This window comes from Hydra vulgaris, chromosome 12, assembly GCF_038396675.1.
Source record: "Hydra vulgaris chromosome 12, alternate assembly HydraT2T_AEP".
NCBI lineage: Eukaryota > Metazoa > Cnidaria > Hydrozoa > Anthoathecata > Hydridae > Hydra > Hydra vulgaris.
In genome coordinates, this window is record NC_088931.1 from 3,788,086 (window position 1) to 3,805,000 (window position 16,915).

At 29.1% G+C, this 16,915-nt stretch overlaps 1 protein-coding gene across 2 annotated transcripts in view; it reads left to right on the plus strand.

Moving 5' to 3' along the window:
- Positions 1–16,915, plus strand: part of LOC100199991 (uncharacterized) — a 97,800-nt gene that overhangs the window by 49,338 nt on the left and 31,547 nt on the right. For both annotated transcript variants that reach the window (XM_065811264.1, XM_065811265.1), the window contains 3 exons: positions 2,958–3,142; positions 5,929–6,049; positions 9,686–9,904. In XM_065811264.1, coding sequence (XP_065667336.1) covers positions 2,958–3,142; positions 5,929–6,049; positions 9,686–9,904 — 525 coding nt within the window. The remainder of the gene's footprint in view (positions 1–2,957; positions 3,143–5,928; positions 6,050–9,685; positions 9,905–16,915) is intronic.

A 16,915-nucleotide genomic window follows, 5' to 3' on the forward strand; every position in this document is an offset into this window, starting at 1 on the left:
ATTTTTGGGATGAAATACAAGATTTCATGACATGAGAATAGCGGGCATCGGCATTAGACAAATCCTTTTTACAATGGTATCTAGCAGTGATAATTAGCCTTCTGTTTTCTGGAGAATTGTTTTACTTATAGATATAGAAGTATCGGTTTCAATTGAAAATCGCAGCAGCACAGTTTAAGGAAAACCATGGAGGAGAGTGAGGCTTGACCTTAAATTGTCGAGAGGGAACAAAAGATTCCATTCCAGCCTGAATCCACAAAGTTATGTAAGAAGCACATTTGTCAACAGGAAGATGAAAGATTTCTACCCAAGGGCCATCACGAATGAAATCACGGAAAGAAGCCCAGTCTGCTTTAAGGTAGTTGTAAGAGGTATGATAATAGGGGGATTCAGGTGATGAAGAAGAATGAGATATTAGTTTTAGAGAGATCAAACTGTGATCAGAAGCACCTAAGGGTGAATGTAGAGAAACTGAGCACTGACTAGGATCTGAATTAAGACCTAAGTCGAGTAGAAAAGGTAAATGATTCGGATTGTCTGGAAAGCGATTTGGAAAGTTAACTATTTGAGTTAGGAATTGAGAAAGGCAAAAGTTGTGGGCTTTAATGCCTGCAGAATCATTGACACTAAAGTCAAGCTATTCAGAGTGGTTAGCATTAAAATCACCGACAACAACTATATTAGCTGATGGATAAAGAGAGAGGGCTTCGTCTAAATGATCAGAAATAACATCAAAAAGAGTGCAGTCTTGAGATAGAGGAGAGTGATATAGAACAAAGAGAAAGGCAATAGAGTGAAGTGCTGCTAAACGAAAGCACATCAAAGAATGGTCTGTGGATTCAAACCTAAGTTTCACAACAAATAGGTGAATTCTTACGCATGTAAATGTCCAGGCCAAGCATGTGACTATTGGAGTCTTTACAAATTAAAGGAAGATAACCATCAACACTAAGATCGCAAGATGAGACAGCTGAACTCAAATTAGTCTCACAAAGAGCAAGTAGGTCTGGTGAACTTTGCAAGAGATAAAACTCAATAGATGAAGAGTTACTTCGAGGACCACGAATATTAGTGAATGATAGGTTAAGAGAACTTGGTGATGGTGATGGTTTTTTTTGTTTTATAGTTTTTAGTACTATAGTCATTTTTAAATTTGTTAAAGAACTTGAATCAAAGCGTAGATAGTACTTTGTACACTGTTTAATAGCCCAAGCAATTGCCTCATAACTATTAATAAACCCTAGGCTGTAACAAAGGGCTCTAAATGTGACCTTCGCAATTTTCACACCAAAAGTACAAAAGTTCATGCCCAACATGGCACTGTTAATACTTTGATATTTTTCAGCTGTTGATGGAATCAGCCTCTCTGAGAGTTACCACAGATTTCAGGAAACCTGACCAGCCGGCCTCAGAACCATAAAAGTGAGTTTTAGAGCTGTACCCTCATTAGGAGATAATAGAATGAGTTGCTTAGTCATAAAACAGAGACACAAGCAAAACCCATGCATTGAGTCAAGAAGATCCAACATTCAACATCCTAAACATGAAACAATGTATTAAAAATAGCCTAATAGATGAAGAAGGGGTGCGAGGTGACTTTTTCTTATTATCAAAAATGAAAAAAACCTTAAAAAGCTGTCATTTCACAAACATAGATGACATTAAAAGTGCATTGCTGAATGAACTAGAGGCTATCTCAAAAACTTAGTTTGAGAAGAGTTTCAAGGATTGGCAGAAGCGCTGGCACATAAGCATAGTATCAAATGGGGACTACTTTGAAGGAACCAACATTAATTTAAACAAATAAATAAATATTTTTGCGAAAAAACAAAAATTCCGGATATTTTTTGAACACACCTTGTATATATATTATATATATATAAATTAGTAGAAAATCACTTGACCAAAATTTTTTTTTATTTAACACTGTGTTTCATCAATAAAGACTCATCAGAAATGAATGATCAAATTATTAAAACTTTAATTTATACCAAAAATTAAATTACAGGAAGTCGCAAATGTTATAACTACTGTAAGTTTTCACACATTTGTGAATTTGCTGATACTATTATAAAAAGAACTCTTTTGAAACGATTACTTATGCTTTTTAAAAAAAATATATTTTAAAAGGGGGTTTTAATGTAAATATTATTTGTGCTCATTTATTATTATAGTTTTTAGGAGAAACTTGTTTTCATGTCTACATTTAGAAATTAGTTTAATAATTCTTGGTTTGCATGAGTAATTATTTTAAATTTTTCTTGTAGGCATAGTATACATTTTTTGGAAATGTTGTTATATGCAGGCGCTGAGATAAGGATGGACCAATTCAGTATAAAATCATCAATATTTTTACCTTTTAATTCCCATATATATTTTAACTGCATGGTGTCTTTTTTTTTTCTTAAATCAGCGCCTGCATATAACAATATTTCCAAAAAATACATACTATGCTGCCAAGAAAAATTTGAAATAATTACTCATGTAAACCAAGAATGCTTATTAAACAAAAATATGATTTAATTTCTAAATATAGGCACAAAAATAAGTTTCTCCTAAAAAATTATATAAATAAATGAGCTCAAATAATATTGACATTAAATCCCCCTTTTAAAAAATATTTTTTTTAAATAGCATAAGTAATCATTTCTAAAGAGTTCTTTTTATAATAGTGTCAGCAAATTCACAATTGTGTGAAAACTTACAGTAGTTATAACAATTGTGACTTCCTGTAATTTTATATTTGGTATAAATTAAAGTTTTAATAGGTTGATCATTCATTTCTGATGACTCTTTATTGATGAAATACAGTGTTAAATAAAAAAAAAATTTTGTTTTGTGATTTTCTACTAATTTATAATTGCTCTGTTCTTTTAAGAACATTAAGCACTCTACTTTGTAGAATTCATTTTAAAGTTGTTTAAATATATATATATGTAGTATATTTTTATTTTTAGTTCCATCTACTGGTCCCAATATAACTGGTTGGTATATTGATAAGAATCGTCCAAGTGAGGCTGTATTTAACTGGGTTCCAATACCTAATGATTATATCAATGGGAAATTGTTACGCTACAAAATTTCTTATGGAATATCTCGAGATGGAAAAAAAATAATTCCTCCAACAATGACTGATTTTTGGGTAATTTTATTTATTATCTATTATAGATTTTTTATTATTATTATTTTTTATTATTATTTATTATAGATTTTTAAAATTTTTATAGTCATTAATAAAAATCAGTTATATATATATATATATATATATATATATATATATATATATATATATATATATATATATATACATACATATGTATATATATATATATAAATATATATATATATATATATATATATATATATATATATATATGTGTATATATATATATATATATATATATATATGTATATATATATATATATATATATATATATATATATATATATATGTATATATATATATATATATATATATATATATATATGTATATATATATATATATATATATATATATATATATATATATATATATATATATATATATATATATATATAAATGTATTTGCTTTGACTGAGATGTGGTATATAGTTATTGTAAAATAATTAGTATGTATATAAAATATATAATAAAATTATAATTATATTATATATATATATATATATATATATATATATATATATACATAAATATATATATATATATATATATATAAATATATGTATATATAGATATATATAATATATGTATATAAAGGCTATACTATATTATATATATACATGCGGTAGTAGTGTAGTGGTAGAGCGCTCGCTTCATAAGCGAGAGGTTCCGAGTTCGATCCCCACCACGTCCCTGGTAGTACCGCGCTCAACTTGTTCTCTACGCGCAGCGGCCTTGTTCGTCAAGGTTTGTGTTTTAGAGTTGAGAGAGGGTTATAACCACAATTAAGTAGCCTCCTCATCTGTAGTGGCCTTCTGGGTTTTGGGGAGGTAAAATAACAAAAAAATATATATATATATATATATACATATATATATATATGTATTTATATATATTTATTTATTTATATATATATATATATATATATATATATATATATATATATATATATATATATATATATATATGTATATGTATATATAATATAGTATATATATATATAATATAATAATGTATATGTATATATAATATACAGCCTTTCTGCAATGTTCAGTTAAACAAATAGTGTCCTTTGTTGTTTTTCCATAAAGATGTTTATTTTATCTAAATATTTTATTGTATAAATTATGTTAGTGTCACCATCACTACTTAACTGTTTCAATATATTTTTTACAAATATTACTGGTCTTTGTAGAAACTTTCATTAGTTGAATCATATCTATTGCATAATTCACCAAAATTCACTTGCTTGCTCTTTGTAAGACTAATTTAAATTATGTTCCTTCTGTTTTTGTTCCTTCTTCAGATCTCAGTATTAAAAGTGATTATCTTTTCATTCACAAAATTTCCAAAAGTCTTATGTTAGGCTTGAGTGCATACACACTTATTAATTCACCTATTTGTTGAAAAATCAGGTCATCTGTCACAGAGTTCTCTAATCATTCTTTTATAAACTTCTGCTTAACACCTCTTCACTCTATCACATTTTTCTTTGTTCTTTATCATTCTTACTCATTCCAAGACTGCACTCTTTTAGATGTAATTTCTAATCAAATTAACCATGCTCTCTCTCTTTACCCCTCTGCCAATATTGTTGTTATTGGTGACTTTATTGCTCATCACACTGAATGGCTTGGCTCTAACGCCACTGATCTTGCTGGCACTAAAGCCTTCTGCATTTCTCAATCTTTTACTGAGATAGTTAACTTTGTGACTTGTTTTCCTTACAACCCTAATCAATTATCTTCACTCCTTAATTTTTGTCTGGTCTCTGATCTTAGCTTGTGTTTAGTTTTTCCTTTTTCTCTCTTAGGTGGTTCTGACCATATAATGATTTCTTTAAATCTTTCATCTCATACTTCATTTTTGGACTCACCCTATCATTGTACTACATACTACTACCCTAAATATATGTAAGGCTATATGTATATAAAGGCTATTTGTAAGCGTTTGTTCTCAAGCATTTATCAAGCTGATAAATGCTTGAGAACAAACGCTTATTTATTACTGCAAAAGTGTTCTCCAGAACTTTAATTTTCTTTAAATTATTTAATAAGTGCTTGACTGAATTTTGTTTTCTTACCTGCTGGAAAATGGCATCTGTGATTCCAACTTTTAAAAACTCTGGAGATCATTCTGACCCCTCCAACTTTGTATATGTCTCCAATGTCCAATGTCGATCAGTTTTCTCTCTATTGTTAGCAAGGTTTTTGAGTTTTTAATCGAAAAATTTTATGAGTCAAACATCTAACTGTCAGATAAATAATATGGTTTTCAAGCTTCTGCTCTACATCTTACTTGCTAACTGCTGTGATTTTGTTGTGCACTAGATAAAATTGGCTGTTTCTTTTGATATATCTAATATCTATCTATAGCTTTTATTAAAGTTTGGGATGCTAGTCTCTATAAGCTTGCTTTATATTGTGTATCTGGGAAAGTTTATGAGATTGTCAAATCATTTCTTTCTAACCCATTTATTAAAGTCATCCTTGAAGACCACCACTCTTCTTCATTTCCAGTAACTTCAGGGATTCCTCAAGGTTCTATCCTTGGTCCTGTTTAGTCCTTTCCAAATCATCTGAAATATACACTCCTAAATCCTTTTCCATCTTTGCGTAGACTAAAGCTGTATTATTCGTTTGTGATTATTCATTTTATTCAAGCTGTATTATGTATTATGTTATGTTTATTATTATAATGCTATATTGTGTTATCTATACTATATATTACTACACTACTACTATATTTTTATAATATTCATATATAGGTTGACAGTTACACCACTGGGTATGTTATAAAAAATTTGTCAGTTAACACAGAATATACTGTATACGTTGCTGGTGAAACTGCTATTGGACCAGGAAGTAAAAGTAACACTATATATATTGGTATGCAACATTGTTTATAATAGTTTAATGAAAATGTTTTAATATTTGTTTTCTTTGATTTCTCTGCTAATAGTAAAATAGTAAAAGTATTAGGGCGCAGTGAATTTTTTTTTATCTTTGTAAAAATATATAATAGTGAGGAAAAGTTGTCCTGACTATTATAAGTAATGTGTAAAGGTTTCGGTAGGATTGTGATAGATCTTGAGGGTCCTCAGTAAGCTTTGAGTTCAGGGGGTCAGCATGTAAAATTTGCATGTTTTTATTTTGTGCAATGTTTGAGCAGATGTACTGTTGGATGCACATGAGACATCCATATAATAATGTAGGATATGGTGGAATTGATCCTGGAGATTCTACAATTACAGACCAAAAGCCATTGCAATGAAAACTGCCCAAGGCATAATTGATCAAAGTAGGCATAAGATCAATAATTTTTTAAATTCTCATTTAGTAATACAATATCATTGTTCAAATGCTTTTTTGTTTTATCTTATTTGTTTCTCAAAGATAAGAAACTAAATCTTCTGTTTAATATCAACTCTTTATTTACATTATTATCTGGAAGAAAACTAATGAAATAATATTTAGTACTTAGTCCTAGTCAGAATAGTATTCTGGATAATATCATTCAGAATAGTATTCTGAATACTATTCTATCTTTACTGATTTATTTATCATTCACGAATAGTTTTAATAAACTATTTTTGAATAGTTTATAAAAACCATTATATAAAATAGTTTTTATAAAATAGAGTTAAAGCTTGTATCAAAGTGACTATGGTTGTATTTGGTTTTGGATTTGAACTACATGTAAGTGAAATAAAAGTTTGATCTGCATTATAGTGTAATGTTTGTGCATTGTAGACTGTAGTGTACAAAAGAATATCAGAATATTGCCAGTTATAAACAGTACAAAATAGCGACAGTGGGGAATACTAAAAAGATAATGGCTTGTAGTGTATTTGGTATGTCAAAGGATATGTCTGACATTGTTCTTCCAACATATGAACATGTTATGCTATATTACGCTCTGATCAAACATCAGATAAAACCAACAGCAGCTACAAAAGAGCCAAATGTCTCAGATATATTGGAGAAGGTCGCACAAAAAATTTAACAAATTTGGTTAAAAGCCTCAATACCAGTTGTCTCACATATTCGGCTTTTACAGATGATTTGCTCATATCACGACAAATTCATGAAGCTCATGAAAAACATAAAGCGTAACAACAATGAAGTGGCAGTCAATACTTTCAGAAACAATGCAAGAAGTAGACTTTTCAGTATTTTGGCCTGCAAATGCATTTTTGAAGTATGTTCCTGTGACAGGAATCGCAAGGTGCTTTCTGCAGGCATTTTTGCATGATCAAAGAACTCTGCGATTAATGACCATTGGTGGCATTGATAAACTTGCTACAAAGAAGATTGCCTTGAGGTTACTTCGAAAAGCTGAAGAAATGCATACTGTGGGACTGCTAAAGCGTAGGGCCAAGTAGATCCTCATCTACCAACAATATTCAGAAATTACATGACCCTGATCATGATGAGATTGATGACGGTACTTTTTCTGGTGACTACAACATTGCTGGTCAGATTCACGATGATTGCTCTGACAACGAAATATCAATCGAAATTGGTAAACTTTAGGATATTTGGTCACCAGTTACTTCTTTGAGTAATGTAAAATCAGTATCGCATCAAAAACTTCCAACAGCACATACTTGCGACAGATATGGTATTTCTGACGGGTCTGCAGCAGCAATAACTACTGCAGTACTAAAGGATTATGGTATTGTAACACCAAACAATTCATCCAGTGTTATAGATTGCAGCAAAATATTCCGAGAACGTAAAAAGTAGCATATCCAAAAGAAGCCATCTCAAGAATCAAAAATAGTGGCATTTACTTTGATGGTAGAAAGGACAAAACTATGAACAACAATAAAGAAGGTTCAAAGTTTTACGGTTGCATTATTACCGAGGAACACATATTTTTAATTCATCCCCACCACGTCCCTGGTAGTACCGCGCTCAACTTGTTTCTCCGCGCAGTAGCTTTGTTCTTTAAGGTTCGTGTTTCAGAGTTATAGAGTTGAGAGAGGGTTATAACCACTACTAAGTAGCCTCCTCATCTGTAGTGGCCTTCTCGGTCTTGAGGAGGTGAATAACAAAAAAAAAAAAAAAAAAAAAAAATTCAAAAACCAGGATCTTTGTATCTTGATCATGTTACACCAAAGGGATCTACAGCAAAGGATATTAAAAGTTCTATTGCTAGCTTCATTACAGATAGTAACATTGACATTAAACACTTTGTTGCTATAGGTTACAATGGGACAAGCGTGATTACCGGCAGAGCAGGTGGTGTTATATCGTTACTCAAAAAAGATTACAGAAAGCTGCTGCAGTGGCTAATTTGCATGTTACAAGCAAATGAGCGGCATCTGATACAGTATTTAGATGGAATGATGTCAGGTCCACAAGCATTCAGTGGAACAATTGTTAAAGCGCTAGCAAACTGGCAGTTGTGTTATTTGATCAAATCAAGGTGGTTCTGCCAATCATTATTTTAACAAATCTCAGCACCGATAAATAATATCTGTGGGAGATGTGTAAAGCCGTATGGAAGGGATAATGTTTGCTGGCTCTGTTTAAGAGAAAGGAGCTTTAAATCATTCATGATGGCTTACCACAACCAATAGAGTGTTACGTCTGTATGCCTCTAGTGAAGAGCCTTCAATCAATCTTAAACATTTAGTCACATATATTGTAAAGGTTTATGCTCCACTTTGGTTCACCATTAAAATGCATTTGTATGTAAAAATGGTGTGAGACATCTTTTTTGCACAATTTAGTTGTTGCCTCACCTAACCCAAGAGTTGCTAGACATTATAGACCCTGTACTGCAACGTAATGGGTACTTTGGACACCCCAAATATGTGTTGTTGTCAATGATCAGCGATGAAAGAAAAAACATCCACGAGGTAGGTCGAATTCTCAAAGCTTGACTGGAAAAATTGTCTACTCTCCGCCCGTTCAGGGTTCCAAAGCTGAACTTTGATGTTGTTGAACATTTTGATCTCATTGACTGGAAAAATACAGCAGTAACAGAACCACCCCTGACTATGAACATAACAGAAGCTGATATTCGACTATTTGTAGCAACTCATGGAGACTCCACTGTTGAGTTTGAAAGATATCCCTGTCACACTCAATCAGTTTAAGAGTGTGTAAAGATTGTTACCGAAGCATCGCTGGCTCTTTGTGGACAATTGGCTCGCAATGGTTTTATGCGATCCTGTTTAGAGGCTTGCAGCATAATGCCAGTTTTTAACACTAAGTTGGACTATTGCGTCTCTTGATAGACCTAACTACTAGTAGGTAGCTTTACCTAGTGTGATTTATACGAGTCAACACGATGCTAGGTTAAATTAACTAAATATTGTAGATTATTTGTTGAGATCATTAGCTTTTACACATTGCTTATATGTCGGGACAACTTTCCCTCACTATTATATATTTTTACCAAGAGCTATTTTTTTCTTTATTGCAAAACACTGCACCCTAATATATATTTGATTATGTAATGTATTGATATTCTAATTTTTTTCAGATTCTATTATTTTTTAAAATTTTAAGAATCTTGCAAATGTCCCTTGAAGATATATACTGCATGGTACCTTAAAAAAGGTTTAATTAATGGGCAAGGTTATAATGTTACTGGAGGAATACTGTATGACTTTTTAAAAAACATGTCTGACTCAATATGTTCGTGTAGCCCTGGTTTACAAGATGGAAATTTATCTTATAGTCTATATTGGGATCGAACAAAAGATGGCAGATCTCCGATGCGAAATAGTGAGTGATAATTTTTCAGAGTATTTTGGCTAAAATCATTAACTACAAAAATTCAACATAGTATCAAAAATATTTTTATGGTTGCTTGCTATACTTTTGTAGACACAGGACAACAGATTTTTGAATAATTTTTGTTAGAAGTAATTGAAAATATTTTTTTTAATAATTTTATTAATCCATTAAATTATTTTAAAATATTATTAATTAAATTAAAATATTTTTTTAAATAATTTTATTAATCTAAACTAAAAGTTTAATTAACAAAAACTGTATTAACTATTATTAAAATAGTTAATAAATATTATTGGTAAAATAGTTAATTAATTTTATTGTTATAATCAATATTATATATTATTGTTATAAATAATATTACTATTACATAATAATATTTTACTATACATTAATAATAATGTTGTATTATAAATACTGTAATGGTAATATACTGTAATAATTTTAATATATTCATAAAATATATAATAGTTTTATATATAACATTAATATGGTATTGTTTACAATCTTAATACAATAATGTTTATAATATTTCTATAACTCTTGAGTATTAATATAGTATTTTGTATAAGATTTTTAGTATACATTGTATATAATATTATTGAGTTTTGGTAGAGAGCAGAGCTGACCAAAATGAATATGGTCAATTGGGACAGCTGAACTGTTTTTCAAGTTTTATACTGTTTTCAAATAAGCGTCAAAACCATTTTAAAACAAATTAATTATTTTAGTCTTTTTAATGCATTGGGAAGTTTCAAATGTCAACCACTCTGTTTAGGAAACATTGTTTTCTTTGATGACAGTTATATTATGTGATTCCTTATTTTTCCTCACTGTCCCAGCTGGTTCAGAACAATTGTCAGATTTAGGCTTTTATGGTGGGTGGATCAAGGATATAATATTTAAGAACTATGCTTTCTTTTAAGTACTGAACTGTGTGCTTTTCTCTTCTGTACCAGTCCTTTGACTTGTTGAGTATTGAGTAGAGCTAATTGATCTTTTTTTTTTTTTCCTTTAAGAAATGACAATTTGGAGGCTTTTCTTTGTACTTTTTTGACTAAGTTTTTATTAGCTATGTTGATAGGAGCCTATGCTGGCTTTATGTACGCTATAAATAGTAATAAACCAAGTACAGATGCCTGTAATACCTCACTTTGAACTTTTATTTATTTAGAGTAGTTTTTATCAACAATAACTCTTTATTTTTGGTCTCAAAGTGCTTTATTTTTGGCTCAAAGTGATCCAGAAGGATCACTTTGAGCCAACTCATTTATTTACTTTTAAAACCATAAGTCTGCAAGTTGATAATTAACACTTCATGTCATATACTTTATGTCAGATACTGATAAAGTCTGATGACTTTATCAGTATCTTTAGGAAAATCCAAATATATCATGATTGTGTAAAGACCATGATTCAGTGCCTCTGATGCAATGTTTGTTTGTAGTAAATTTGTAACGCACGAATTTTGCTTGACAAAGCGGTATTGATACTTAGAGATTAAGTTGTACTTAACTAGGTGACTCATTATGTGTTTTTTCAACAGTCTTTACATAATATGGCTGTTAAAGATAGGCCTTTATTCAAATGGATCATTTTGTTTACATTTTTCTTTGTTTATTAGTATAACATTAGCTTCTTTCCAAATATTAGGTATTATACCTGTCTCAAATTAAGGTAATATCAAAAGGAAAATAGGCCAAGCAAAAACACACTCATTGAGGACATAAGGGCTTGTGCCACCTGGGCCAATTGCTTTGTATTTTTTCAGTTGAATCATTTTGTAAAAAACTGCAGCTTTATTAAGACCAGATTGATCAATGTTGCATGTAATCAGCTTTGCTTAAAAATTTAAAGATGTTCTAATGATCAACTTTAGAAACTCCATACCATTTTTCCAAAAAGTCAATAATCTTTTTTTTACTGAAATTTTAGTTATATACTATTTTTGAATAAGATTTTGATAGTGAGACAAGTTTTAATGAATAACTTATTTGTATAACAAGGATGTCACTTTTCAAACTGCTTGCAGATTGCTTTGAATATTGGATTGACAGACAGGCGAGCAGAGGGTGAGCTTTGACCAATGGAAAATTTTTTTAAGCTACCAAGAAGTTGACCAATATTGAGTTCTACAATTCTGGAGAGGCAGTCAGTCAGTACCAGATCCAGAGTAGTTTTTCCAAATTTAGGTTTCCGGACATGCATTATACATTATACAATGTAATAATATTTAACATTGTAAATATATACTTTACATATTTATATATTATACCTTACTTGAATTATAGAAAAACTATAAATACCTTTTAAAGCTATGAATAAAAAAATGATTTATAACAAAGCTTTAAAAAATTTTAGGCGCTTCGTTAGTCATTGCACAAACCGCTCTTTAGTGATAAAAAATAAGTCAAATCTTTGTTTTGAATCATATAATTAATGTTCAATACTTTATAACTTCTTATTGTAAAATTGTAAACTTCTATAAAAAAAATGGGTACAAGTTTTTATTAATTGTTTAATAAAAAACAATTAATAAAAACTTGTCCCCAGCTTATTTGAAACCTTGCCCTGTTATTTAATTTTGAAGAAAATGAAAGCTTGAATGTTAAATCATTTTTTCTATAAAAAAAAGTTTTCTCTGTAATGTTGTTGAACGCATAGACATAACTAATTACCTAAGCACATTATTAACTTAAGTATCTCTATCGCATACCCAAAAAATTTCTATTGCTGTTTCGATGTTTATTGCATTTTTAAGTTTTTTAAAAACTCTCTTCCTTTTGTTTGTTATTGTATATCATATCTTTACATATCAATAATAGAACTTTAAAAATGTTTTAATTTGTATTTTAGAAAGTTGGAAATGATTTTTAAAAATTAGTATGCAAGTGACAGGATTTGAACCCTCACATTAAATCAAATTTAAGGAGATTTTGCTGCAATGCAATTTTCAAATAAAATTAAAACTTTATAAAAGTAAAAATATCTATTGAACTTCAAAAATGTTTAATTTTTTATTTTAAAAAATTAAAAAAGATTTAAAAAAAAAAAATGCGAATGAGCTAAGATTTGAAACACTGCATTTCGTTTTAAAATGTTGCAACCTAACCACTTTGACCACTCAGGTGTATTGTTCGATGAAAGTTTTAAAACTATTTAATAAACAAAAGACTTTTTAAAATGGCAAATAAATGCTATAAATCAAAAATAAAGAAATGTAGTCAAAATTTAATTTTAAAGTAAAGATAAAACTGTAAAACTTGATATATGTTTTAATATTGCATAATGTGATGTTTACAGAAGTTAGATATTTGCATACACTTTTGTTTGCATTTTCTGATACAAAAAGCGCTGTAACTCTTGGTGTGTTCAAAAAATACCCGGAATTTTTGTTTTTTCGCAAAAATATTTGTTTATTCGCCTACATTAATGTTGGCTCCTTCAAAGTAGTCCCCATTTGGTACTATGCACTTGTGCCAGCCCTTCTGCCAATTCTTGAAACTCTTCTCAAACTCAATCTTTGGGATAGCCTCTAGTTCATTCACCAATGCGGTTTTAATGTCATCTATGCTTGTGAAACGATGGCCTTTTAAGGTTTTCTTCATTTTTGGGAATAAGAAAAAGTCACATAGAGCCATATCTCGTAAATATGGAGGTTGGGGCATGACTATGGTGTTGTTTTGGGCCAGAAATTACAGACAAGCAATGACAAGTGAGTAGGCGCATTATCATGGTGCAAAAGCCATGAATTGCTTTGCCATAAGTCAGGATGTTTTTTTCGGATTGCATCACGTAAACGTCGTATAACTTCAAGGTAATACTCCTTATTAACCGTACAACCTTGTGGTAAGAACTCATGATGAACTATCCCATTATAATCGAAGAAAACAGTAAGAAAAACCTTAGCGTTTGATTGAACTTAAAATGCTTTTTTTGGTCTTGGTGATTCAGGGTGCTTTCATTGCTACAATATTGCTTTGGTTTTGATGCCATATAAACCATACACCCATGTTTCATGACCAATTATAACCCTTTCAAGCAAACTTGGATTGTCATTGGAGTCATAGACTTAGCAGCTCCTGAGCAATGTTCATGCGATTGTTTTTTTGGTCGAAATTTAGCAGTTTTGGAATGAATTTTGCTGCCACTCGTTTCATGCCCAAAACGTTTAAAAAAATGTTATGACATGAGCCGATTGATCTTCGAACTTCATCAGCAACTTCTCTTTTTGTAATTTGGCCATCATTCATAACCGTTTTTTCCACTTTTTTCACATTTTATCAATTATCATCTTTGACATCTTTGCAGCAATCTTGGAAACACTTATACCACTCGTAAACACTTGTTTTTTTCATAGCACTTTCACATTTACACTTTATTTCATTTTATACGCAAAATTTAATACAAATTCTTTGACTCTTCAATTCTTTCATTTCACCGAGCAAAAATCACCGAGCTCAAAAACATTTTGAACCTTAGCAACTACCACAGACAAAGAAAACAATGAATATAGCTGATAATTTTATCATACTTTAGGAGCATGTATACTAACACAAAAAAAAAATGCTGACAATTGGACTCTTCAAACCCACGAAATTTAAAAATTCCGGGTATTTTTTGAACACACCTCATGTATATAAATTAGTAGAAAATCATTTATAAATTTTTTTTCATTTTACTTTTTTTATCAATAAAGACTCATCAGAAATCATCAGAAGCATTTCTATGAGTCTTTATTGACAAAACACTTTGTGTGAATGTATATATATATATATATATATATATATATATATATATATATATAAATATATATATATATATATATATATATAAATTTTAATAAAAATCACAATATTTTTTATTCTTGACATGTTTTGTAGTCTTACTACATTTTCAAAAGATTTAATTTACAATTAAAACTCTGGTAAATAAATTTAAAAACTGAAGACAATACAGAGAAAAATTAATGGACAAATAAACTTGTTACTAACCAATTTAAAATTATATTACAAATTATGACAAAATAAACTTCCTAATATTAAAATATTATTAATAAAAATAATATATATACACACATACATACGTATATATATATATATATACATATATACATATATATATATATATACATACATATATTTATACATGTATATATATATTCTCTTAATAATATTATAAGTGATAAAACTAAGTTTAAAGAATTAAAAGATGATCCAACTATAAAAATAGAAGTATCTTTTTCAAGGGTATCTTAGAAAACTTAAAATGTTTTGAAAAAGACATTTACAATAAAATTTATCCTGTTGGTTCACAAACAGCAAGAATTTATGCTCTACCTAAGATGCGCAAACTTAGTAAAGATTCTTCTTCTCCATCTTTTCTACCAATTATTTCAACAATTGGCACATATAATTATAAACTTGCTAAACATCTTTCAGATTTATTATCTCCATATTTACCAAAACATTATACCACTTTTGACTCATTTTCATTCGTTGAAGATTTAAAACAAGTTAACGTAGCTAACAAATTTATAGTTTCTTATGATGTTGAAAACTTATTTACTAACATTCCACTTAACGAAACTATAAATATAGCAACAGAATTGTTTTTTTAAAGACGAAACTCGCTCAAAATATTTTTCTAAAACTCATTTCAAAAAATTACTATAATTTTTACTATAAATTACTATAATTTATAATTTCAACGCCAGGTTCTCATTTCTTATTAAACGGAAAATTTTATGATCAATTAGATGGCGTTGCAATGGGTTCTCCTTTAGCACCAATTTTAGCTAATATGTTTATCGGTTTTCACAAACAAATGTGGGTTAATAATTGCTCATCCTCCATACCGATTTTTTATAAACGTTATGTAAATGACATAATAGCAATTTTTAATTCAGAGTTTGAAGCGCAAGAATTCTTTAAACATCTCAATAGACAACACAAAAACTTAAAATTTACTATGGAAAAAGAAAAAGACAACCAAATTCCATTTTTGGATGTTCTTATTAATAAGTCTAATTCACTCTCTACATCAGTTTATCACAAAAAAACATACACGGGTCTTTTACAAAATTTCTTTAGTTTTGTCCCTTCATGTTACAAAACTGGTCTTATACGTTGCTTGATTGATCAAACATATAAAATTAACAACATGTGGTTTGGATTTGATAAGGATATAAAAAATCTTTCTTTAGTTTTAAAAAATAATCAATTTCCGTAAAAAGTTATCGACACTGAAATTAAATTATATGTTGAAAAGAAAATTAATCCACCTGTTATAAATACTGTTATAATACTAATATAAGATATTTTAGGCTTCCATTTATTGGATTTTACTCAAATTTCACTAAAACTAAAATGATAAAATTATTAAAAAGTATTGTAAAAATGTAATAATCAAATTTATATTCACAACCGATAAATTAAAAAACAAATTTTGCATAAAAGATCCACTTCCTAAGATGCTTAAATCTAATGTTGTCTACAAATTTTCTTGTGCTGGCTGTAACGCCAGTTATATTGGAGAAACCTCCAGACATTTGACAACACGGATAAATGAGCACCTTACGAGTGACAAGCAATCGCATATTTTTAAACATTTAAATTCATCCATTAATTGTAAAACACTAACTAATTATGATTGCTTTCAGATTTTAGATACTGCCTCTACCAATAACAAATTAAAAATAAAAGAAGCACTTCATATTAAATGGGAAAATCCTTCTTTAAATAAACAAACATCTCATTATATTATAAATTTATCTATCTAACTTACTATATTATTATTATTATTAATGTTTTAATATTAGGAAGTTTATTTTGTCATAATTTGTAATATAATTTTTAATTGGTTTGTAACAAGTTTATTTATCCGTTAATTTTTCTCTGTATTGTCTTCAGTTTTTAAATTTATTTACCAGAGTTTTAATTGTAAATTAAATCTTTTAAAAATGTAGTAAGACTACGAAACATGTCAAGAATAAAAAATATT